Source organism: Anoplopoma fimbria, chromosome 13, assembly GCF_027596085.1.
Source record: "Anoplopoma fimbria isolate UVic2021 breed Golden Eagle Sablefish chromosome 13, Afim_UVic_2022, whole genome shotgun sequence".
Classification (NCBI taxonomy): domain Eukaryota; kingdom Metazoa; phylum Chordata; class Actinopteri; order Perciformes; family Anoplopomatidae; genus Anoplopoma; species Anoplopoma fimbria.
In genome coordinates this window covers 6,949,495-6,976,085 of record NC_072461.1, presented here as the reverse complement: position 1 = coordinate 6,976,085, position 26,591 = coordinate 6,949,495, and the positions used below count along the sequence as shown (strand labels likewise).

Sequence of the window (26,591 nt, the reverse complement as noted above, 5' to 3'; positions counted from 1 at the left end):
ATCACAACAAAAATCATATTGTAGCTACAAAAAAAAAAGTGTTGTTTAACATTATCAAATACAAGCACTAATCCATAAAGTTATTATTTTGTGGAAGACAGCTTTTTGGTCGGAGTGACGTGGGAAATACCCATGGCAGTGCTGCGCGCGACATGGCAGAGGGGTCTTCCAGCCACGTCTCCATGGAAACTGGTTATTATAGGCTATACATCTATTGGCAGAACCGAATTGGGTCTATCTCACACGAAAAACAACCTTTAAACTATGCAACAAGTTGATAAAGTAGAATTATTGCTAAATTGAACATGACATTTCCATTATCTTGAACGGCGTTTTGTTAGCAACAGATGATGATTGACACGATTTACGGGCGTTTCTTAGTTGTCGTGAACTTTTAATAAAGTCTTTTATTTTGTGTTTTTTAATCATTCAAAAAGCCACCGTGTGATGATGGCGGCTGCGGAGCTTGAGATCTGAGAAGTCCTCCTCTTCACTCGAGTGGATCTCCATCGCTATTTCATCCGAGTCGCTGAAGTGGGAGTGCGGGGAAAACTCTCCGTCGCTCCGGGGAGACGCTTTCCTCCCACCGCCTCCGACCGGTGCCAGGAAAGAGTTTTCCCGAGCGGAGGGAGACGGAGATGGGGAACGCATCGCCTCTTCCACCATGGCGGAGAACGAGCCGTCGTCGAAGGAGGAGTGGAAGGACACCCCGCTGATGTGAACAGGTAAGCCGCCACCTGAGACGGGCCCGGCCGCCGCTGTCCTGCAGGCTGTCGGGGACGAGGGAGCGTCAAAACCAACCGTGGCTGGAAGCGCAATGTCACACTTTTGCGAGTTGTTTTTATTGTTGGAGACGTCGTTGCTGTTGTTGTTGTTGTTGCTGTTGGAGGAGGAAACCGGACCTTCGAGCAGGTCAGCCAGAGCGTTGATGTAAATCTGCGCCATCTGTAGCGTCTCGTACTTGGAGAGCTTCTTGTCGTTGTCTAACGCCGGGATGACGCTGCGCAGCTCGTCGAACGCGTAGTTGAGCCCGTGCATGCGCCTCCTCTCCCGCGCGTTGGCGGCTACGCGCCTCTGCTTCTGGACCCCGTGGACCGGCCTGCTGGACTGGGCTCTCTGTCTCGTGGATGCCTCTTCGTCGGGCCCGGTGACCGTGCCTTGAAGGCGGCACAAGTCCCTGACTTTGAGCGAAGAAGAGGAGGGGCTCTTGGCAGTTTTTCTGTAGCTGGGAGGGCTGGGGTGGCCCGAGGACTCCGGGGAACCACTTTCTGAAAAAATGAAAACAAAAAATGTGATGAACTAGTCTGCTTTGACCCCCTCAACCTATAATAAACGCATGTACACTTATGACTGTAAAAGTAACTATGTGTTAATTGTAGCCTACAAAATGCATTTTGCACCTAAACTCTCTGAATAAAGGAAAGTAATGTGGGACCTCCAGTGAAAACCACTGAACTTAACTCCCAGTTGCCTGTTGCATGTGACGTTGCAGTTGCAAGATTTAAAAAAAATATTGTCCAAAATGTAAATGATAAGCGGCGTTTCTCACCTTGGTAGGAGCCGGTGCTCGGGCAGGGCGAGTCCAGCAGGTAGTCGGGTGAGCTGGCGTGTGCCGCGCAGGTGCCAGAGGGCTGCACCGGAGCCAGCCAGGCGCGTGGGTCACTGCCGCTGTCCACGAGCCTCAGTCCCGGTTCGTAGCGGGACTCCTCGCGCTGCTGCTCCACCAACCCCGGGCTCTGCAGCCGCGAGTTGAGCCCCGCCACCTCCACCTCGCCTCTGCTCCACTCTTCCACACTTCGGACATCCATGTTTCCCAAAAAAACCAAAAAAAAAGGCAGGCAACGTTGAACTGACTTTCAATATTAGTTGTTCTTCTTCTTGGATGCACGCACTTCTATTCGCGCTGTGTGAATGTGACTGTCGCGTGCGGGACTCCTTCAGCTGAGTCGGTTTAAAAAGCGGCACGCGCCTGGGAGCCCCTCCTCGCGCTGGTCGCGTGTTGACGTCCAATGAGAAGTCTCGGCAAGGCCCCGAGAGAGAGAGGTGCTTATGGGCCCCCCGAAGCCGGACTGTTTATGATGGCGTTACAATTTAAGGAGTGTTTAACGCAAAGGAGAGGTAAGGGAACCTCCCACAGGACGCACGTGCATGGGGGGGGGGGGTTTATGTAGGAGCGTGGACAGCGCGAGACGTCCGCAGCTGGGACAGAACGCTGTCCCTGTGTCTTATAATAATAATAATAATAATAATAATAATAATAATAATAATAATAATAATAATAATAATAATAATAATAATAATCAATCCTTTATTAGTCCCACAATGGGGAAATTATTTCTCTGCATTTAACCCATCCCGGAGGAGCAGTGGGCTGCAATGAAGCGCCCGGGGAGCAACTTGGGGTTAGGTGTCTTGCTCAAGGACACCTCGGCATGTTGCCGGTAGAGGGGTTTGAACCACCAACCTTGTGGTTACGGGACAAGCCGCCCATGATGTCTCAGGTATGACAGAAACAAGTGTGGGGGGGGGGGACGACTTGATCTGCCATCCTAAACTGCTTCCTGTGAAGACTGCAAGTTCAAGTCAACACTTAGTGCATCACATAACTTTGAGACACACACTCACTATTATTTGAGACTAATGAAAGACAGGAATCTAGCAAAACATTTTTTTCCAAAACAACCTTAAAAAGTGGGGTAAACATAACTTTATTTCATCCCTCAATAGGGACATATGCGAGGAATAATCAGACACTGAGAGAGCTGAGGGAGTGGACCCTGGTCCATGAATAAGAAGAAGCTTTGGGCTACAGCATCAGTAACGCTTGACCAAAAGTCAGCTAGAGGGAAAAAAAAATGCGCTCATTGTCAATTCATTCATTCTAAGATCATCTCCAGTTTCCATTTTCCTTTTGTAGCGGGACTCGAGCCTTTTGATCCCGCTGGAGGAACGCCCTGCCGGTAGAAAGGGCTTCACGGGGCACGGAAACATGAGCAGTACGCGCGTTTGCGACTGGAAGGAGCGAGGAGAAAGGACACGCGCTCGCTCGTTCGGACAAACGCACGCACGCGCGCACGCACAGACACACACGTGCGCGCACACACACAATTACACGCACGCAAACACACGCACGATCACACGCACGCACACGCAAAGAGAGCAAATAGAGAGAGAGAGAAAAGCGCAAATACTCACACAGACACAACACGATATATTGGATACGCAACACATTATTTATAATATCAATTTATCATCAAATATTCCAAGAAGAAGTTTCCAACACAAGTTTAAAAAGTAACATTGTAGACAAGTAGAAAATATACAAATGATAGCTATTTTCCTTAAAAATCTTCAAATTTCAAAGTTTATTTTGTGTTTTATCCACCTGCAGTCTACTGAGACGCAGAGTGTGGGCCCTACCTGGCAAATGAACAATGGGCTCATTGCTGGGTGGAAATTGGCTATTTAACCAAATTGCCACGGTCGATTCTGGATAAGGATGCAGGCTAAGCCACGTGTTAAATACAGTAGCCCAATGACGCAAACAATCATACCATTACCTGTATAACTAAACTCATAACTTTGACATGAAAAGAAAAAAATCTATAATCTATCAGTCTTCACAACTTTTACAGAACATTCTTGCCAAACGAAAAGGGCATCATAAGCAGCAAACCATTATCTGTATCAACTAAACATCATAACTTTGACATGAAAAGAAAAAAAAAATGTTAAGAATGGTTAGAAACATGGGGTTTGTTCTAAAAAAAAAAGTGGAAACTAATTAAACTAGGGGAGGAATTGTGGGAGAAACACAACATATGTGGGAATAAATCCCATGATTTCAGAGATAGCCCGACATCAATCTTTTCTATTTTTTATTCATGTATTCATCATGGGGACGTCTTGCGGGCTCGAGCTCTGGCGCCGAGCGTCCCCCCCCCCCTCTTCCCACCTACAAGCCCCCCCCCCCCCCGTCCAACGGGCCGGGCCGGGCTCCTGAAGCTACCGACAGGTTGGATATTGTAGCTGGCGATTATTAAAGTGTCGCGGCCACAATGGAGACTCTATGTTCCATTGGTCACGCCTTGGGGGCTCCTCGGGGGAGGGGGGAGGGGGGGGAGGCTCCCATTCCAATGCGCGAGAGGAGTCTGCGTGCTGCCGCTTCTCATCCCCATCTCCCGGGAGACGATGGGCACGAGGCTGAAGTGAGGGGAGCCGCGCGGGGGTTTCAAAGCTTCACTGTAGCCTGAAGTCAATAGAACCACGGTGTAGTTCTTAATGAGGTGCTAACATATAAACGTGTTTTGAAGCTCTTAGATGAGCCAAAAAACCCCCAAGGGAACTCTATTGTCTCCCAACTTTCTTTTGACATAAAAACACCTGAAAAAGTCCGAGTATAATCAAGAAAGTAATTATAAATATACATATTGTAAGAAAAAAATACGCAATGTGTACTGGTGTAGTAACACGTTACTTTAAAGACCAACATTGTACATACAAATAAGCAATACAAAGAAAAAGTAAGTAGTAGTATTTAAATATATATTGAACTTAACCTCACCCCATCAGCTTCAACATTATAATACTTGCATGTTGATGCTGTAAGTGTTGATCACTAGTCCAATAATGTTAGATAACACTTTTTAGATACTTAAAGTAGGCCTACATTTTGCTCCTCATAGTAATTAACCTATACTTAAGTAAAACTATGAATACAGGACGTTTATTTATACTAGTTGTTGTAATTGTTGTATTTTGCAATCTAGATAGGTCTTAATAAAAAAAAAAACCAGTTGATTTTGTGTCCTTAACAAGTAAGTTAATGTTGCTTGTCCCCTGAGACTAATTAAAACAACAATTAACAACAATTAACTTTCACCAAACGAAACAGTGAGCATTAAGATTTCAGGTACATATTTACTCCCCATAGGGAGAAATCACAGATGATTATCATGATAATTACTGGAGGCTACATGGAGATGCTGACTTTGATCTCTCCTCTGATTTGTAGGCTACCATAAGAAGATTTATAGCTTGGCGTCAAGTCGGTTGTCGCTCAGCTGTGCCCAGTGATACTAAATGCACAATCTTTTTAAATCGATGATATCTTCATACATTTGGAAAATATCTGCAATTCATCCGGTTATAAAGCATACAATCTGAAATACAGGAGCTCTGAGGGCTAAATAGTGCCATCCAGTGGTTAGAATGGAGAGCTACAATGTAGTGCTCTATTGAACTTGACAGCAGTCGTCTTCAACAGTGTGTCTATCCAGCTGTTAACAGCAGCAGACAGGCCTTTGAAGTGATAGCCTATTTGAAGTGAAAGAGACAAAAGCTCAGCTCACACTTAAAATCCTCTCCACACATTAAATCATCTCAGATCACCAAAACCCATTTGAAAATGTTATGGTTAGCATTTGTATTTTCCCCTTCACTCCTCAAAAATGTTCCCTCCTTTAATGTATTTAATAATTTGAAGATAAAAGTAATACAAGGAATGGAATCCCTTTTCATTCATTATTAAATGACACCCTGCCTGCATCAATCAATTTTACTGGTTTATTTGTTCTGGACCAATTGGCTCTTTGAAAATTAAAAGGTCAAAATTACACCGTGACATGCAAGTTAACAAAGCCAACCCCCACTCCCACTCCCAATTTCATATTATGCACCTTTAAGACTGGATTCTACTAAGACTCTACATAAACAAATCAGATTTAATTTGTTTCCTAATGGTACATGTTGATAACAACAAGAGAGTGAAGGTGAGAAATTTACACTAAAACTCTTAATGAAAGCATGACTACTTACCAGTATCTGAGACTTGTGCAGAATTAGTAACCATTTGTATCTGAAAAGTAGAAGACGAGCCTGAAAACAGAACAGTTTGGAAAGACACTTTGCCATTTTGTATGGAAAAGGAAGATGTGTTCACAAAATAAATTGACTTTGACAGTTGTAATGGGTGAAATAGTACTTTTATGAAAAGTTGGTCATTAGTTATGCAGCTCTATCTTTGAATGCAAAGTTTCAAGAAATTTACAGATATTTGGAGCTAACAGAAAATGACGTCAATGCACCACTTTTCATGTATGGTTTGTCTAGATTACCAAAAACAACAAATACCATCCCACTGTAGAAAACCTGTTTATTAGACAAATTATACACAGAAAGCTTTGCCACTTGTAACAGAGGCCCCAGTTTGTTCAGTTTTTGAATAATATGCAACACATACAACAAAATAGGCCTATATTAAATACTGTACATCATAAATTTTTGAAAATGATCAAGTAAATCCTGTAGTTCTATGTATGAAATAAAAAATGTTAACAGATAGCGCAAGAGCAAGTTTGTGCATGCTTTCTTTTTAATGAACTTGCCACTTTTTGTTATTTAGCCAGCAAATAATAAAATGAACTCAGGATGACGTGAGAAAAGCAGAGTTTGTGTTTATGTGTTTATGTTGACCATGGGCAAAACGAGGGAAAACCAAACGCAGTAATGTGACTGCTAAACTCAACGCTAAAGCTCATCATGATATACTCTTCTCTTTTTGTTAAACAAAAATAGCATCAACATGTAAAATATACATTTTTTTATAATGTCTCTTTCATTTATACTAAATAAAACCGTTTAAATGTCTGTGTCCTATTTGTCATTCAATAGCCATACTGTAGCCTAATATAAGAAAAGAATGCCTAAGAATGCTTGCTTCAAAACACTGTGGCTTGACTGAGTTTTCTACGCACAACATTTGCGGTTTTAGTTCTTAAAGATAACAAACTGAAAACTTGTTCTAAACAACTAACATTATCAATTATTAATACAGTGTTAGTGAAAAAGATTTGGTTCCATCTTACTACCCCAGCCCCTAATCCACAAAATATTCCTTTAATGCTCTTGATGCACCATTCCCTTTTCCTCACCCCAAAATGCACCTCAATGGTCTCATTTTAATTAATTGGCACTTTAAAAAAACAAGTTATATAAACAGTACCCTTAACATTACAGATATGAAATAGAAGTATATTTCGGACTCGTCTCATTAAAAGGCAGCCATTGGGTTCCAATGACCGTTGTTGACTCTTCGTGACATTCCCGTGACCCGAAAGCACAACCACTGATCTGCTGCTCTAAATGGTTTCCAGTGCGCGGTGGAGTTTTGTGTTTGACTGGAAGTTGGGAGGGTGCAGCTAGTTTGTTGACTTATAAGGCCTGTACTGAAGATGCTGTTGCAATGGCTTCTCCTCAACACAAAATCAACCATTTCACCACTTGAACCTGATAAGAAGTGAATAATGAACTCGAACATGACATGATCGTACAGAATGAGCTTTTATCTTTTAAACACCCAAGCTATGGCAGCGCTAAAATGAAGCGAAACAACGAAAAAAAATCAAAAGTAAAAGTTTGAATGACTTAATGATGCAAAACCAGAGACTACAGCACTCAATTAGCAGTTTTTCAAAGTTGGCTGAGAGAAAGAAACAAGTAGACAGCTCAGAACAATGTTATTTTTTTGTACTTCCTGACCAAAACACATTCCACGCATTAAAATCTATTTTTTTTCAAAAACAAAATTCAATAAAAGACATATAATAAGCATACGCTTTTTGAAGTCTTTCGGCTTGTCTTTTATGTTTTTTTTCTCTTTAAGTTGCTTTTTTTGTATCATCCCTTTTAATATCCCTCTGACAGTCTGACTAGAGGATCTCACCTTGACTTGAAAAGCAGATAGCACAGTACAGGTGAGAAAAGAAAAAGGTCAGATCTACATACAATCACTTACAGGTCTGTGGGCACTGGTACAGTGCAGTGGGGTTGACAAAGAGTCTTTAATGTGCATCGAAGTGGTGGTAACCGTTTCAAGGTGATGCACCAAAATGGCAGAAATAGTACAAGATCGACGCACCACCCTGGTGATTCAGTGTCATATGGTTGCACTGTTATGGCATTTCAGAAGTTTTCACTCCTCAGTTTTTCGTCCGATGCCACATGACGGCGTCAGCGTGTGTTCAGTCTAAGGTCAAGTCAGGCCACTGTGTGGACACTATAACACATTTAGATCCCCAGGTATTGGTGAAACAACACCAGAGAAGAGAAAACTCAGTATGGACTCCCGCATAGTGAAAAGGCAGAGTAGAAGTGGAGAAGTGGAATCTTCCGATATTCACTGAGACAGGGCCTTTTCAAAACTACAAGGGGCTGTTGTCTGTATTCCCGGGGCTATGGACAAAACTACTGTTATATAAGCCTTCATAAAAAAAAAACCCTCAATAATTGCTTTGTAGTGTGAGCCTCTTGGAGTTGTTCAGTGGCTAAAGACACCACCAGTCATCCACCAATGGCAGCCCTGGAGCTCACAGGAGTATAGACGTGTTTCCTGTGGTCAGACTAGCATAAAGTAAACCCTCCCAGGTGGGGTTCAGATAATAATACTCAGGTAATTTCAGCAGATCTCCGCTACATGAGGCAGTCCTCATATCATAAAACAGAAGCAATACAAAAGATCCCCTTTCACACATTTCCCAAAAAATAATCCCCCAAACAATCACAAGAACAACAACAATAAAGCAAAGATTCAAACCACCCCTTCCCTTTTTGCACCTCACCAGCATGGTTAGCAGGAGGATAAGGAACGCTCCAGTAGACCTCCACCTCGTTCGTCTCCTCTACATACAAAATGGACACCCCTGCAAACACCCAAGCAGAAACTGAAAACATAAAGATTCCTATGTACACATCTCTATCCTCTGACTTTTTAGCTTAGCCATAATGTATTTGTTCTACCATCCCATGACCGACCCTAGCCACTTTTCCTCCTTCTGCTCCTCCTCCTCCTCCTCATCTTCTTCCTCCTGAACCAACCATATCCTTAGCAACTCCTCATATAGAGGTGCCCCTGTCTGGATCATTGCCATATCCGAAGTTGGGTCCTGGACCTGTGGGCTGGTAGGGGATGGAGGACATTGTTTTAATGGGGCTGCGAAAGAAGCCACCGTTGGGGGCCCTCTGCCTGAAAGGGCCCACCCCGCCAGTCCGGTGGTCCTGGAGGACGCCCCCGCCGCCGCCACCGAAACCAGCGGAGAAACCAGCAGCGGCTTTGGCAGATAGGCTGCGGCTGAGGGTCTGGATCTGCTCGGGGATGAAGGTGGTGGTGGTGATGTGGGTGTTGCGAAAATCACTGATCTGCTCGAGGGCCTGGCGCGCGGCAGGCAGCGCATCCATGTCAAGGGGTGTTAAATCGACGGAAGAGGTGGAGAACTGCTTATGGGGGCTCTCATCCTCGGTGCACAAGCTGTTAACCCGGCGGTGTAGGTGCTCCAGGTCGATCTCCTTATCGTCCTGCAAGTAGGGAGGGTCAGGGGCAGGAGTAGGAGTAGGACGGAGAGGAGAAAGCATTGATGGGAAATGGTAGAAGGGAAGAGGTGTTAATGGGAAGGGAGGCCATTTGGAAAGAATATTTGATGGGAAAGAAGACGTTGGAACGGAGGGATGATAAGGGGTGAGATAGGAGAAATTTCCAGGGGTCAGTGTTTAAGGATGGGGGATGGAGGTGAGAGAAATGGAGGAGGGAACAGAAGGACAGGATGAGGGGTAAGAGAAAGTGGGCAATGGTGGATAAAGGATGAAAAGGAGAGAGAGGAGGTAAAGGAATAGGAGTGAAGGAATTGCAAATAGAGGAGTAAGGAAACGGAGAGAAAGGAGAAGGAAACAGAACAGAGTACGTGCAGAGAGGATATATTTTTGAAAAAGGAGAAATGGACAAGGATGAGGTGTATTTGTATTCAGAATTAGCAATAGGGATGTCATCCATCCATCCAGTATAAATGGATAGTAAGAATAATAGTGAAAGCAAGAGAACAACGCAGGTGGTGAAATGATGATGGCAAGATGGCATGCATGTGGCCAAACAAAAGTTTTGGCACAATTAAAAGTGAGGTTCAAATTGAGGTTATTGCAATAGTAAGGGGAAGAATGGGGGTGACACAACGTGAAAGTAATAAATACATGTTTGGTGGTCACAGGGAAACATGGATGTGACAGGAAGCAGGGGGAGCAAAAAGAGAAGAGGGGAGAGATGGAGGGAAGAGAAGCACACTCTGAGCTATGGTCAGGATATTGAAAGAGAGAAACATACACACACTTCTACAAGGTCTTTAAGGGAGTGCAGATAATCTGGAATACACACAGAAAACACACCGCCATCATGCTTTGTGCTCTGCTATTCCAGAGGTCTTGGTCTATTGTCCATATAATAATATTACACTACAAAATACAATTACAATCTTATTTTATTTTACCTGCCTCTTGTCACCATTGCATTCTGGCCATCATCACAAAAAATTCAATTTGAGATTGACATCTCATTTTCAAGTGAATCTTTTCTTCTGGGCCACATACCATATGGTTTGTTAATTTACTGCATCATAGAATATAGATTATCTTACTTCAATCAAACAATGTTTAACGGTCTTAACAATTTAACAATTACAAGACAAAGCGCAAACATTAACTTAAGCTTCAACTTAATTTACAGCATATGTTAAATGAAACTTATAATCACTGTATTCACCTATAAATAACTTATCCACATAGTCTAAAGGATGGTAACACTCAGTGAGAGGTGTTTCATGCTTTTACTGGCTAGGGGACAGTGGTGTGAGGGAGCAATGAATGAGGTGAGGATATAGAGAGGAGAAGGCTTAGCTGAAAAGTGTTACGGACTGGAGAGTTTCTGAAACTACTAAAATGTTTTTGCATTATCCACACATAAGAGGCAATGTGCTTCTCTGGTTTTATGGAGGGTAAGGGTCTCAAAGGTAGGTGGTGGAGAGTGTGGAGTGTCGTATCATTTTAGGTGTCTCATCTCACACTTCATGGAAACACTTTTTGGGTAACGTCAAACAGGGTTTTGTGAGGAGGGGGAGTCACGTTACTGGGGGGTAAAGACAGAGTTACCTGAGTGTCCTTCGGGTCTGGGGGGTCTGGAGGGGGCTCTGGACCTACTGTATGCAGCTCATGGATAGAGGGGACCAACGGTGGTGCCCCCTGGTTGCCATCTAAGGAAGGGACAGTGGGAGGAGGGAGAGGACGAGGGGGCGCTAGTGCTTGTCTTGACACTATCATACACACACTGAACGTTTGAGGGAGGGGATGTCCAAAGGTTCGAGTCGGTCCCAAATAAATGAAGGGAGGTGAAAGAGAGGAGTGAATCACAAATGTTCAGTCTTCTGTCAGTGAGCGGACATTAATGGGAACCTGCGAGAGGTGATCGAAAGGGGCCGAGGCGAGGAAGAGTGGAAGGTTTTTATGGAGAGAACCTTATTGTAGGACCTGACTGCATCTTTATTACTGTAAAGGGAGGTTTTTCTCCACTATGCCCACTGTAACATTACATAATTGAAGTCAACACTGAATCACCCAAATGATCAGAACCTATTCAGACATTAATGTGACATTTATTTAAATATACATCTGTAATTTACTGTGTAATGCAAAGGCCTTATTTTGGATAACAAAGCCAAGTTCACACAGTAAAATATCTTTTTGGCTTCATTTAATAATACGAGGTTTTTTGCAAAAATCTCTATGTTACATAAAATAAATACTTCATTGAAGGCCTTTGCTTGCATATATAACTTTACAGAGCATCTAACTTTTAACTGTCTAGTCAAAGATGGTGCTCTATTTTCTTCTAGATAGAGAGACAGCACCCTCTAACGGCAGGAAGGCATCATTGCACACATAGTCCACTGGCAAAATGCCAGGTATAAAAAAGGTTTTCAAAAGAGTTACATTTGCATCCAGCAGAGAGCATTGCTATACTCTGAGCGCCACAGTTTGAACCCTGCGCCTTGATGTCCATCATTCCTCTTCACAAATTACCTTTCATATTTCATCACATTTCTAACAGCATCGGCCTTCAGGCATTACTAACCAATGTATTATTTATATCCTCTATTGTATGTATAACCTTGGGGTGGGAGGTGAGGTGGTGAAGGTGGTCATTCTCATTTTGGGGGTGAGCTCGGAGGGGTTGTTGGGTTCGTAGGAGTGCTGCACGATCAGGGCGCAGGGGATGTCGCAGCATGCTGGGGGCTGGTAACGGGTGGTGTTGGGGCCAGCGGTGTTGGCGGCGTTAGGGTTCTGGTTCTGGGTCTGACCGCCCAGGGTAAGACAGTGCTCGTTGGGGTTGTGAGGGCAAGGATCGGCAGCTTGCCTGGCAGATGGGCCATCTGCCTGTGTCTGGTGTGAGCGTGTGACGTGCATGTGGGTGTGTGTGTGAGCAAGAGGGACAGAAGGAGAGAGAGAGAGAGAGAGAGAGAGGGGGTTGATGGGAAGGAGATGTGAAGTAATTCGTATCAATGTGTTTGTGTTTGTATGTGTGCATGCAAGTTGAGTGGGAAGATTAAAACAAGCCAGAATAATAAAAAAAAAAGAAGCCAAATAGACACGCAGGCAGACAATCGGTAGACGGGCAGAGACAGAGGAGGGACGAGTGACAGACAAGATCAGGCAGATGGAAGGATCGTAAGGGTGGAGGAGAGAGAGGAGTCAATTGGAGAGACAGACGGGTGGGGGGTGAGCGAGAAGAAAGACACGGCAGTCAGTCAGCACACACAGTTAAGCAGGTCGTTCTGTGTTCGTGTCCTCAGAGAGACATTCACACAGTCGTTATATACCTGGAAAGGGGAGATGTTTAAATGGTATTTTGTATTGCTCTCTCCCCCTCTCTCTCTCTCTCCCCCTCGCCCGCTACACCCCTCAACACAGAGTACTTATCTACAGAAACAAAACAAAAAGGAAATATGAGAGCTTTGAGCCACAGAGACACAGATCATTATAAAGAGTTAGAACGAGTAGGCCGGCAATTCCCATCCAAATCACAAACTTCCAAAAGAAGAGGTCAGCTGTTTTAGGTGTACCATAGAAGATGATACACAAGGAAGTGCCTGCTCTTCTCATGCTAAGTCTACATGGATTGTATGAAATATCAGACATGGTCAAAACCACAGACGTCACCATTATGGAAGAGTTCTGACAATGAACATTGTTTCTATTTTTGACAATATGCAGCATTATGATTACTCTCAGTTTTAAACTTTTGGAGATGTGGTTGATTCCAATGACAGAACTCTTTCATTCAAACTTCTCGTAGAACATATACATAAATATTGGCCAAAAAGGGTAAAGCAATACAGCCGCCCTGTTATGAAGGAAATGGGCCTCAGACACTCATCTGGAAATAGTTTGTCAAATGGATCAAGGTGACAACATTTTGTCTGGCTTCCAAAGCAGTGTTACGAGCACCGTGATCCATTTGACCTCACATATACAGTACTGTCATTACAAGCATGCCCAGGCGTCACCCACCCAGGCACCAACCCAAAATGAGTTCATATGCTTTAGAGCACAGTAAAAGAGTAGCAATACAGCCGAAGTTGACTCATTTCCAGCCTTGTAATAAATTGCATGTTTGTGGGATTTATTCAGCATGTAAGAACTGTCATAATTAACATGGAGACTATATAAGATCCCAAGATAGCAGGGATAACTTGGACTTATTTTGTGTACATATTGTTGTGAAATGTGCTCAACTATGACACACCATTGGTGAAACACATTAATCAAGTGTGTGGAAATGAGTGTATTTATGTTTTTGAGCGAGTAAGCTTTGTAGAAAAACTCATAATCAAACTGTTTACAGTGAGAAGCAGCCTCATAGATAGCAATGTCAGCCATTCCACAACACTTAACACAGACACAAACACTGACATATAGCTCACAGTCAAATGCAGTTACCACAGCAGTACAGCAATGAATGTAAAGGCATGTACAGACATGTACAGTGTGGGATTAGGTATGTTTTAGTATGTATAAGAAACACAGACACAAACACTTAGCTGTATTACAGTTTGAACGGTGGATTGTGGGTTTCCATGTGTGCATGTGAGTGGCAGGTGGGGATGGTGTTTTTGGCCATAGAATCTGATGGATGAACGTAGTCATGATTTGTGCCAGTTTTAACAGATTTAAAGTGAATCGCGTCCATCTTGAGTCAAATGTATGTAACTGAGAACATGAGCTGAAAACCAACAGGACTTATGAAGCATGTTTAAAACAAACCGAACAAATGTACATCTTGCAATAATGGGTTTCATGATATGGTGTTTGACCATTCTAAACTTTAGGTAATGATGACGTGCATGCATGCATGGGAGAGTGCAAGTTCATTAGTGTGTGTGTGTGTGTGCGTGTGTGTGTGTGTCTGATGTGTGTTTCTGCAAGAGCAGCCATAGTGGGTATGCTTGTTTTGTTCAACAAGCATCTGTGATAGATGAGACCCAACTGATTACCTCAGTAACAGCACTCATCAATTATTTTTACATTGACTCACTTGCTCACCTTAGATTACACTATGGTTTTTGTGATTTTCGCAATTGCCATGATGGTTCATAAGGATCATTGGTGGTCTGCCATAATACATGCAATAATAGTCACGAACACCATGCAAATCCCAATGTGGTTAATTCTAGCCTGAATTCTCCAAAAGGTATGTCTATAATATGTATTTTTGGACACAGTAAAACTTGTTTCCTGGTTGTGAGGTGTGGGCAGTTCAAGTTCCCTGCAAACGTGTGGTCGTTTACATTGATTGAGGTCAAAGCGGCTCTTCGAAGGATCCTCTTCTCTTCTTTTTATGTTTTCGGACTTGCTCAGCCAACATTTCATCAAAGCACTCCATTTTCAAAGCAACATGAAATTTGAATCAGTGTATAAGCACTTTCGGGACCTGTAGCTAGCCAATCATTGCAACGCAGTCTTTGGGACCCTGTTTGCAATCCGGACTGACCACTGTAAGCATGAAACTGGTTTAAAAAACTACATTAGAGTAGGGCATTGAAAGTAGAGTCCACATGCCAAGTCTGCACTCCCAATTCATCCCCCCGGTGCCAATATATTTTACTAAGCCAAGTTTTTCACGCATAAAGAGTGGGTCACCAGGCTTTCCAATTGTATGTGAAGCTTGCAGAACTGCATGGGGAGCTGCATGCTGTTGGCTCGGTGTGATGGTCTCAAGTGGTGTTCGCTGTGACAGCAAGACAGAGGCCAACGAGTTCTTAATTTGAACAGACAGAGAGTGAGGCGTCTAGTGGAGTTAATTACAAGCTTTATGCTTTGATTCACTTTATTAATTTAACTTTAGGAAGTTGGATGACATTAAACACACTAGACCTACTCCATTGGCCAAATTGCATACGAGGGAGAGTTTTCCCCAGTCGATTAAATGCAACATATGCAATTTATCTAATTAGCTGCTTTGAAGTTGACTTAAATTTGTCTTCCTCCCTCCACTGAGTCAGGACATGCTGCAGTGGTCCCAGCTTGACTCTCTCCTCTTCTGTTCTCAGCAACCATCTCTGCAGTTGGTTGCCCATTTGGAAACATTCTGCACAGATGGTGATTTGAGATCTGAGTGTGGTATTCCCACAGTTTTTGTATACATTACGACAGGATCATTTTAGGAAGAAATAAGAAATTATAGCTCAGCCAAATGAACGACTTCGATCAACGCGGTGTGTTCTATTTTGAAGTGCAGTGGCCTTTGCTGACAATTTGTCAGTCTTAAGGCTAGTGTATGCTTGAAATGAACTAATTCGTACAACGTGAAGGCAAACGTGTTTATGTTTGTCCCCAAACAGTCACACTCAAAAGTGGGTGAAAAGCTTGCTGTCATAGAGGTTGGCGCAACACAATGATTACGTAACACTTTGGGACAGTATCTCCTCAAAGGCATTAATGTTGCTGAACTCATTTGTACACACAAAAATGGTTTCCAGTCGCAAAGGAGTGGGTGCAGGGGCTTTCGGAAGCTGTTTGATGATCCTACTAGCACTTTGTTTGAAGCAAACTGACTCCCTTGAGGTTCCTGTGGTTACTCTGAGCAAAACCTTGAGCTAAACCAAAGGCAATCAATAGGTCAATGCTTTGACCTATTGGGGTCAACTATAAAAAACAATCATGGCTGACCGAGCCAAGTGCAATTTCACCATGGAAGCACGAAGGGGCTTTTCTAATAATGCACTATTTATTTGTTCTCATTTTGGATATCCCATTGCTTTATTCCTTCTATTATCCCACTGCTTTGTTTTGATTTGCACTCAAATCAAATCTTACTCCCTCCTCTAAGCACAAAAAATTACTTCAAAGCTATATACATATTTCATTGTCTTTAAATGAGGCATTGGACTAATAATAGTAACACTAATTGTATTATAGTGTACATACAGTTCACCCTATCAACTGTATGTGACTTCTACATAAATAATAACAATAATATTGATTTACATATGTCAGTTACTGCATGATGCCTTGATATGCAAAACCTCAACAACTACAAGGAGAATTAAAGACTATCAGCGTTTAAATCCCTGCTGTCCCTCCTGTTTACTGCTGCGCCTCCACTCCTGCGCTCAGTCAGGGGCTGATTCCAATGGCTGCTCTTAGTGGTTAATGAAGATGGCAGGGGGGCAAGCGTGTTTCCGTATGTTGGGGTTGAACCACACTGTGCTTGACATGACTTTGTGCCCGACCAGCGGTTTGGTGTCTTTGTGGCTGCTCGTTTGGCGGACATGACTACTGATCTGAATGACAGATTAAAGCTGGTAACTGAGCAGGGGGCTGGAGGCTAGGGGTAGACGTGGTGTGTATGTCGGTGTGTGTGTGCGGAAGAAAGAAAATATTGTTGCCTGGTCTAAAACAAAATGACATTGGCAGTCAGCTGGGTGTCAATGTTGTAACATAGAATTAAATGATTACAAACATAACCAACATATTTCTGGTTCGGTTGGGAGCAGCAATGCGGTTTCACATGACTGGGCCTCAAAATTGATGACTGTGTTTCTTCTGTAGGCACAACGCTTAGACAAAGAATCAACTGAGTGACATAGAATGTCTGTTTTAGTCACATACCACATTGAAGGGCTCTAGCATTCACAGTAAATATTGAATATGCGTAACTTGATTTACCAAAGCAATTAGACGGTGGAGAAATAAATCATGGCTGCAATATAAAACAAACTAAATTAAGTTTAAGCAGATTGAACAGCAGTCAACCTGCTGTTGAGCATGTTGTTCTATTCCTACTGCAGTTTGTTGCCACATTAATGGCGCATCATGCCAGATGCATGGGGAACTTGCACATGGCAAATTGATTGAAATGTGAGGAGTCTGCCTGCAGCTTTATAGGCCCCTTTTTTGTATTCACAGATGTGTACAAATCCTGTCACACCGTGAGCAAGTCTTAGACTTCAACTGTTACATTTTATCACGAGCTATCCACTTGGAGTGCAAGTAAAATTAACCAATTAAATAAATCAATGAACAACAAATCACTTGAAACTGTTGATCAGTTGCAAGCCATTGCAGGAGGATTGCGGTAAACAGAGCTGTTGGAAACATCCAAGTAGTTTGTCAAACACGCTTGTGCACACTACAGTGATCACAGCTGATGAGGCACATCGGTCAAGTCACAAACCACCTATTTGCCTCCACCAACACACCAACATTAATTCTTGTTTGAAGTATATTTCTGACTTTTCTGTCAAAGGAGGTCACCACCACTCAAGTCACATAACTGACGTCTTACGAGTGGCAGAAATCCTCTCCAAAAGCTAGAAACTGAAGTGATGCAATAATGTGTGATGATTCACCAATGTTCGACTAAGAGCCGTTCCCTTAATCATTTGGAACTGATGCTTTATAGAGTTTTCATATTGAAACTTTCCCTCTAAATTACTTTCCAGATGACTGGTGTTATCGGTCTTTTATCATGAAAAGTAACCTGATCTGACACTAAATCATCCTGGGTAGAGCCACAATTTTCATTACCATCTTTTTGTCCTTTTTTCTAATTTATTCTTGGCAGAACTTTAAATCAGCATGACACCTTACAGAGATGAGCCGGGCTTCTCTTACTTGTTTCTGTCAGAACCACAGAGAGATGTTCACTTAAACAGTCAAAATTAGTATAATGTTGTACTTTGGTAACCGGGCAACAATAGCTATCCCTTCTAATCCCCTCTGATTGACGGTAAATTGGTTTTACTAAAATTAAGGACCGAAAGTTGAATGATAGGTTAGGGAACCGTTCTACATTAATTCTTAAAAGTAATTTTCCACAAGTTAACCTTAACCTGCTTTTATCAAATAGCTTCCTCAGAGGGGGAAAAGGCAATTGTTCGAAACTGAAGTCATTTACCCGTTGGCAAAAACATTTCCGCTAAAACCAATCTGTACTGCTTGATGCCTCAGTCTAATTTGTTACCAACACACAAACAATTAACTCTAATTTAAGAGTGAAAATATTACTTCATAATCACATTTCTTTCAGTTCATCATTGGCATGTTTTGCATATCAAATTTGTTTCACTTTGCTGCCATTTCCGAGTTTTGATTAAATTTATTTAGCTGAACTCTTTCTCCCTCTGTGTATTAGTAAACATAGCAGTAGGCATTAGAGGTGACAATGTGGGGCTGGCGTTTCGTAGTTCAATTGGAAGCTGGCACAAATCCTTGTCAAATCCCTTTGTGCATGAAACAGCTACTAAAATAGGGAGGTTGCAACTTGGCTAGAAACTAATATTCTGGTGAAAATAGCCATGGATTTTGAAATTAAACAAAACAAGCAGCCATTTGTGTTTTTATATGAAGATGTTACCTGTCTTGTCTACGGTGGAGCAAACAAAGCTACCAAATGACAGGGTTTCTATGTTGCCGGCGTCACTTTGATTGCCTCAAATGATATCCCTGCTGAGGTGATCAACCGCATAGAGGCTGATTGGAAATTTCACAGGGCGCTGCTGCTAATTTACAAGGTGGAGTGTTGCCACTGTTTTGAAGAGAACGCTGGTATAAACACCCCAGTTTAATACTGTGAGTCGGTGTTTTTTGACTCTGCCTTGGTCAAGGCACGGCGCAGTACTCAAACAGGCCCTCGGGCGTTTTTGTTTTATATTCGGCTTTTAACAACTATCATATTTTCTCCAAAACATTAACTTTTCAGAAAAATAAGGTTGATTACCCTGTTGAAAATGACACATTTGCCTCATTATAAATTAATCCAAACCATCAAAATAGCATTAAAAAAGAGGTGAGATGTATGCAGTAGCATAATGCTGACTACATTATAGCGCCAATATTAAACCATATTTAGGATCTGGATTGTGCTCTATAAAGGTGTAAAGACTAAGAAAAGTAGGGATTTTGTGGTTACAATGTAAACATGATCTTAGACTGTAAAGACATGCAGCTAAATGAACTCATTCATAGTACCTTAACTCTCAAAGTATGGGTGTTTAATGCAAGTATGTGTATCTTGGATATGACACCCAGGTCATCTTATATTGCATCATAGCCTAAGGTAGATACCTTATTTGGCATCAGTATGAATGGCGGTACTTACATCAACTAATGAGGTCTGAGAAGTGGGTGAAAAAATAACACCCTTTACAAGTACTGTAAGTTATGCTATATTCGCTCTTGGCAGATAATGTATCCTTGGCTAATCCTTTTGATAATTTGATGGTATTTAACCACGCAAAACAATTAAGATTTAATAACAGGACAGGATGCTTTACAGGCTGACAGTCTATTAAGGCCATGGTTGTGGGTGAGAAGGGAAAATTAACACAATGTTCTCAGGGCTTCTGAAAACATTCAAGTCCTGTTTGACCTTTTCCCTCGCTTCCCACGTAAGCAGGGATTTATATACACAAGTCTACGCAAAAGATCAATGCTGGTTAAATCACTGGAGATCTAATATAGCACCTCCGGGTTTCTTTTTGACAGAATTTGCAAAAGCCTGGCAACGACTGCAGCTCCAGCCTGTGCTATCAGCACAGTGTTGTTGCTTGTGTGCAAATTTAGTTCAGGGAAAGTAACATTGTGAACATGGGAGCTTTTCAATGGTTCCAGACTCCGTCAGTGTCGAAACTCCTTCACAAGGAAGGTTCGGCTCATATCTCTCTTCCTCATGCATCCTGACTTAGGAATTGGATTTTTTTTTTAAACTTTTTTTTGCATCACTTCACCACAAACTCTCAACTTCTTATTTTGTGTTTCAACACCCTCTTCCCTTACCTTGACTAGACCTGAAACTAAACCGATTATCCATCCAATCATCATCTGTTCAATCTTATTTTTTTTCCCTTTTTATCTACCTGTTACACTGCTTTTCCCCTCTGACAATATAAGAAAAGACCTGGAATATACTTTATACCTCTCTCTGTACCATTACTGAGTCACTCATCCATCCTCCTACCTCCTTGGAGGGGACTCTGGATCCCTTCCTCCGTGACCACCAGCTCTCCACCATAGCAATGAGGCAGGAGAGCACCACGCCGGCCGCCAGCACGCAGAAAACGCCGGCGAAGCTGTGGATGTCCAGGGCGTTGCTGTGCTGCCGAGTCTGGACTGAGCTGTAGAGGTCGCAGGGGCTGTCCTTTGGCCACCACTTGACTTTCAGTATGTCCATGTCACCGTTCTGCTGGAGCTCCAGGATTCTAGGATAAAGGCAGAAGCAACAGGCATGTCAGCATAGAGCCATGTACATAAAGAGAGCATACTGTTCACACACTGACGCAGAAGCTAAACATTAACAAACCCTTATAAAATACTTACAGAAGCAAGCATACATGACTGAATGTGGAGATGCATGAATGAGAAATGTTCAAAATTGTGAGCATATTTATTGGGCATGTTAATAGATGGTGTCTGAGCAACATTTGAATGTTCAGTCAAAACGCTTCAAAACAATCATGGAGAATGAAAAAAATTGCACAACTGCATAAAAAGAGAGCACACTGCAGCTTTTACTGCAGTTGCCATAGCTCCCCTCTTCCATTGGAGGGCAGTGCTTGCCAGCTGAAGTCCTCTCTGATCCCTGACAACCATATTGGGCTGTCAAACTCATTATGGCTAACATTAATATGTTTTGCAGCACAGCGCGAGTACACTGCCACAATGTCATTATGCAGCCTAGCTTTAGTCGCACGATTGATGGCTTCAGAGAGGATACAGCTCAGAGGTTGATGGGGTCCCTCTGTTAGCCTTCAGCTTATTATTTAACTGGGTCGTTCGTTTTGGTTTGGAGGAGAACGGCAGACACACACGGACAGACAGGCTTATAGAGGCTCTGTTAGCATTCGGCTGGATATTTAACAAGCGATCGGGCATGGAGGGGAGAGAGGCTTGGGGAAAGGGAGAGACAAAGAGGCAAAAGGCAATGTGGGAATGTGTGTGTGATTGTGTGAGTGTGTGTGTGCTTATACCTCCCTCACAGGCACGCACATACTCACACAGAAAACAAACAGATGCAAATAATCCCTCATGGACTAAGCCACCACACTGCTTGACACCAACAGGGTAGATAGACACACACAGAAATGAACAAAGACACAAACACAACAGCATGCACGACAAAGAAGACTTAAACAGGATTCATACATGTGTACATAGGGACAGATGTTTGCAATTATCTGCACAACTTCCTGGGGGCAAACCCCTCCTCTAATTTCAGTTACAGCATGCTGACGTGAGTGACAGTGCCCATCTCTCATCTTCATTTTTCCTCATGCAGAATACACAAAACGGACTGAAATCAATCAAGAAATGCAAATGAGCCCCGTAGACAGCTTACATAATTAATTTCATCCACAATAGCCACAAAAACGTGGCTCATTTCAATGTAAATCAGCCAAACAGGCTCAGCACGTCGCTTCACAACAACGTCACTCTTATTTAGGGACACTCTCTTATCCCTCCCTGGGCTCCACTGAGCTGGTGGGACTGGGGAATGGTAAAATTGCCAGTTGTAGTTGCAATTGATGGGAACAATTAAAAATGGAGAAGAGAAGAGAAGAGAAGAGAAGAGAAGAGAAGAGAAGAGAAGAGAAGAGAAGAGAAGAGAAAAACTAATTCGAACAGCAAATCCACAAACAGTCATTCTAATACGAGATCATGTCCACCAACTGCCGGCTTGAATGTGGGATTGTTTGGCTCAGATAAACGTGGATTCGCGCCAAGATTAGATAAGACTTTGTGTAGATGATGTGCAACATTGACTCAAAACAAATCGAATCAAATTGGTCTGCAATAGTGTTCAGTGGTAGTAGTGTAGTGGCAGCATTGGCCTAGTTGTAAGCCCTGGTTATCAGTCTACTGGCATGAATAAGAGGTAGTCAGTGTAGAAATCCCACATCGCATACCAATACTGCATCTGTTCTTTTTCAGTAGAGCAGTGGGCCCTGCTCCATTTTCTTTCAAACATGTTACTTAGTTACTTTTGGACTGTATTTTTGTACTGTATAATGCAGGACTCTTAAATTACTTCATGCTTGATCACTCATTTCACCCTCCCAGTGCTAGATTTGTAAGGAGCAGTGGTGCAAAAAACAAATCGTGTCTTTATTCAATTGTCAAGCGAATTTTAAGAAAATTTCTCAAACGTTGCAACATTTTTTCCAATAGAAAGCAACGTTTCCATCGACTGGTTTGGAGCAAATAAAAAATATTTTTCACAACTGAGGAGGTCTATAGTAGTAAAGCCATATGGAAACAATACTTAAAAATGCACATATAAAAATGTGAATTGAAACACAGCTGCTGTTGCATGCAGGCACACTGTTGATATGCAAGTTGACATGGCTATGATCAGGTTTTTTAACAGCACCTGTATTTAATCAAAATTTAAACAGCTTCCGTACAAGATTGTTCTTAGCTGATGACAGAATCACAGGAAAATCACTGTTTATGAAAGTTAAAACAACCTTTTTTTCCCCGACAAGTGTTGTGCCTTTCATACAGTACTGACCTTTTTATCTGTCACTTTGACAAAAGATGCCTCACACACACAAACAAGCCTTTACTCTGACAGACGGGCTTTGGAGAAAGACGGATTACACACAGGCTAATGAGATGGAATAAGAGCGATCCCACCCTTCAAAAAAGCCTGGCAATGTTTTGTCAAAATATTTCATAATTTCTTGCTTGGAAAACCGCCAACTTCTAAGGATTTCTTGTCTTAGTTGATGTCTTTTCATGTCTGTCGAAAGAGAGAGGCATGCTTTATGTTTGGAGTTGCTGTCTGTTATCTCTGCTCATGAGTTGACTGTTCTTACGTGTCACAAATGTCATGTCCCACAGGTTTTTGTGGGGCACTGAAGGAGTGGAAATAAGCGGTGGCATTTTCTTGTTTCATCTTCTTTAACACTTGTTCACTTCTCTGTGAACATAACAGACAGTAAAAAACTCTGGGACTAATTTCTACAAAATTTACTGTTGACCTTTGAGGGAAAACAAATAAACAGTGGAAAGGTAATTCATATTTCTTTCCCAGCAGAGATAAATAGAAATGCCACCTCAATGTAATTGTCCAATAGGATTTTCTTTTAAAGATGGGGGGCTTTTTCGCTTGAATTAGATATTACAGCCAAAGATAGACAGGGAGGGGGCAGAGAGAGGAGACAACATGTAAAGGGCAGCGGATAAGATTAGAACCCGGGCCACTGCTAAGGACTCAGCCTTACATGGGGCATCTGCTCTAACAGGTGAGCTACAACCCTGGCATTTTAAATGTTATACAGGATTCAGAGCATTACTTGGGCAGCTAACAACGTTTTGCTATGTAAAGATATATTGAAGTAATGTCAACCTGAGCCTCTCTTTTCCCCGATTCGGAGGATACAACTGATGGATCCTTCACGGCCCAACATATCCCAAGATGCATTGCGTGCCGGTGAAGTTGATTTTTTTTTTTAATCGACATGGCGACTAGTGGACCAGCAACGGGATAATTCACATTTAAATATCATTATTGGGTTTTAACTCAAGTGAATATTTACAGATACAAGTGTTAAAACTAAAAACAAGGGACCTGATCAGATCACACTTATGTTAAAATGATCGGTTAATTTACGTGACTCTATTAACTAACCAGTTGACGCTACCGAGAGCTGCTATTTACAGCAGCTCGTCCATTTTAATATTTTAACTTTTTTATACTCTTTTATGACAACCGCAGCTGGTTGCTAGGAGACGGGAGCGGCAAAAGGGTGGGGGCGCGAAATGCTGGTGACGTAAATAGGAAATAATTTGTGGACCAGACCGTCTCATTTCGGGGACCGCTCGGTCCAGCCTTCACGGTATTCAAAGGACCCGGCCGACGTAGACCGCGAAGGCTGGTTCCTCCGAAGGCTGCAGCCGCTGGATTGGGACACAACTTGTAAATATTCACATAAGTTAAAACCCAATAATGATATTTAAATGTTAATTCTCCCGTTGCTGGTCCACTAGTCGCCATGTCGATTAAAAAAAAAATCAACTTCACCGGCACGCAATGCATCTTGGGATATGTTGGGCCGTGAAGGATCCATCAGTTGTATCCTCCGAATCGGGGAAAAGTAGGCTGCATTTGTCGGCCGCATTAGAAGGAGTCGACGAAATGGGACAGCCGCTGTGACGTAATCGGTCTACAAATACACCCTCCGAAGGATGCAGCCGCTGGATTGAGACACAGCTTGTGTGTGTTGTTATCCTAATTTCAATGTGCTTTGTTTATGTAGCCGGGCTGGTTGCATATTAGTCTCTCTGTTGTTGTCCCAGTGGCTAGCTAATGGCAGCCCCTCTGCACTGCACGCATACGGCGTTTAACACTGATAACGCCGCCCCAATCTGACCCACGGTGTCGCCCTGAAAGCATTGTGCCCACCTTCCGGTTTACCCCCCCACGTTAACAGTTAGCTCTGTCAACAATGGTGTTTGCACTGTTTGCACCGATAGCTGCTAGTCGCTGGCTCAGCAGTCTCCATGTTGAGAGCCGTGTGAGGGTGATCCTTCAATCATAAATATGCTCTGAATTACGCATTTAGCACCTTTAAAATATATGCTTTGATCTTCAAACGTTAATATCAAGACTCCTACCCTACTCAAGACAATCAAACGGATGCCAAACAAAACAACAAAGAATAACTAAAAAGCATACTCAGCATCACGATCAAAGATCAAACGGATCAAAACATAAAAACAAAAAAGGAGACTTTCATCAGAGGAATCATTAGGATGTGACTCAGCTGTATGTAACTTTGAGGGAGGACAGAGCAAAACAGATTTGAGATTCAGGACAGAGTGCTTTTTCTCTCTCCCCTCTATTACGACCCTGTCTGCCCGTGGAGCTCATCATCTGTCATTCTGCCCTAATTGGCCTATCAGAGTTATGCAAAAGCTGCTTCCCTCATAGGCCCTTGAATCAAGCCATAACGCTGACCTGCACCCACAAGAACAGACGCACATACACTCATACTAGTCACATTTACCTTTCATTGATCTCATTGAGCTTCAGCTGCCTTTATCCTGCCCACAAAAAATACACAGATTTAACTGTGCAATAGTACAACATTTGCAGGGAAAGAGGATAAAAATAACGACCACGCTGGTAATATTCTGTGATGCCTGCTGCAATGTTTTTGCTCACACCAAAGTACTTGAGGGTGCCAGAGTTTGGACAGATGGCGCAAGGCAAAAGTGGCAGTGGAAGATGTTTACATGCTACACTGCAGGGCCCTTTTAAACATGACAGCAATCCAGACATAATAACTCATAAATGGAATATGAGCTTGCCGGAGTAATTGGTCACTTACTGATTACGTGAGTGTGTCCGAAATGACTCTGCTCATGTAAAATCAGTAACCAACAAGCCTAGAAGAGATCTCTGTTTACTTTATACGCAAGGAATACTTCAACTTTGTAAGGAAAAGCAAGCATGGTGATGATCATTTTAAACACAAAGTGGTTACCACTGCTCTTCATTTGTCTCCATCTCATGGCTGACAGGCAGGATGAAAGGCTACTGTGAGCTGCCTGACAAAAACATGGGTTGAGTCAAAGGTTTCCTGCAGTACACCATCTGTCTTGATCTCTAATTTGTTGGTCGCTGTCTCTCCAAAATAAACACATCCTCCCTCGCAAAGACCACAAAATTGCCTCTGCGCACGTGCAAACACACAGCAACACAGATAGCAATGTGAAACATGCACAGGCAATAAAAGCCTAGTCACACACTTAAAATACAATACAATTCTTTGTTTGAAACAATGTCAAACTGACATAATGAGAGCTAGGAGTAGCTAATTAAAGTATGTGTGAGTGTGTGTGTGTGTGTGTGTGTGTGTGTGTGTGTGTGTGTGTGTGTGTGTGTGTGTGTGTGTGTGTGTGTGTGTGTGTGTGTCACTTTATGTCTTCATGAACGATCTACATCGAGTTTGATGGAGTTCTTCATAAGGCACGGGAGAGGAAATCTGACAACTAATTTAGTTTCCTCGAAGAGATACCTAAAACGTTTTTTTGCTGAAATTTCAGTCTGAATATGTAGAATATAATACCAAAGGAGTGTTGACTTAGATGTTTTTTTTCAGGGTCTGTTAGTGCTTTTTGCTCAAGGCGTCATCAGTCAGCCCACCGCCACCTGAGGTATCGGGAAAGAGATCCATTTAATCACAAAAAATAGCCCCTACTATATATCATGA

At 42.5% G+C, this 26,591-nt stretch overlaps 2 protein-coding genes across 2 annotated transcripts in view; both read right to left on the bottom strand.

The window, feature by feature from the left end:
• Positions 1–429: 429 nt before the first annotated feature.
• On the bottom strand, positions 430–1,808 carry atoh1a (atonal bHLH transcription factor 1a). The gene is made up of 2 exons (XM_054611674.1): positions 1,550–1,808; positions 430–1,268 (listed from the first exon to the last, which is right to left on the bottom strand). The coding sequence occupies exons 1-2, from the start codon at positions 1,806–1,808 to the stop codon at positions 430–432; spliced, it is 1,098 nt and encodes a 365-aa protein (XP_054467649.1).
• A 7,084-nt stretch (positions 1,809–8,892) lies between these two features.
• grid2 (glutamate receptor, ionotropic, delta 2) overlaps positions 8,893–26,591 on the bottom strand; it is a 442,237-nt gene continuing 424,538 nt past the window's right edge. The window contains exons 15-16 of the mRNA XM_054611388.1: positions 20,333–20,573; positions 8,893–9,351 (exon numbers count right to left, since the gene is read on the bottom strand). Coding sequence (XP_054467363.1) covers positions 8,893–9,351; positions 20,333–20,573 — 700 coding nt within the window. The remainder of the gene's footprint in view (positions 9,352–20,332; positions 20,574–26,591) is intronic.

Excerpts from the sequence above, each read along its gene's own strand:
- atoh1a (XM_054611674.1), bottom strand. The coding sequence starts at position 1,808 with ATGGATGTCCGAAGTGTGGAAGAGTGGAGCAGAGGCGAGGTGGAGGTG. Across the intron at positions 1,269-1,549 it reads GAGCACCGGCTCCTACCAAG|AAAGTGGTTCCCCGGAGTCC; the intron begins GTGAGAAACGCC and ends TCATTTTTTCAG.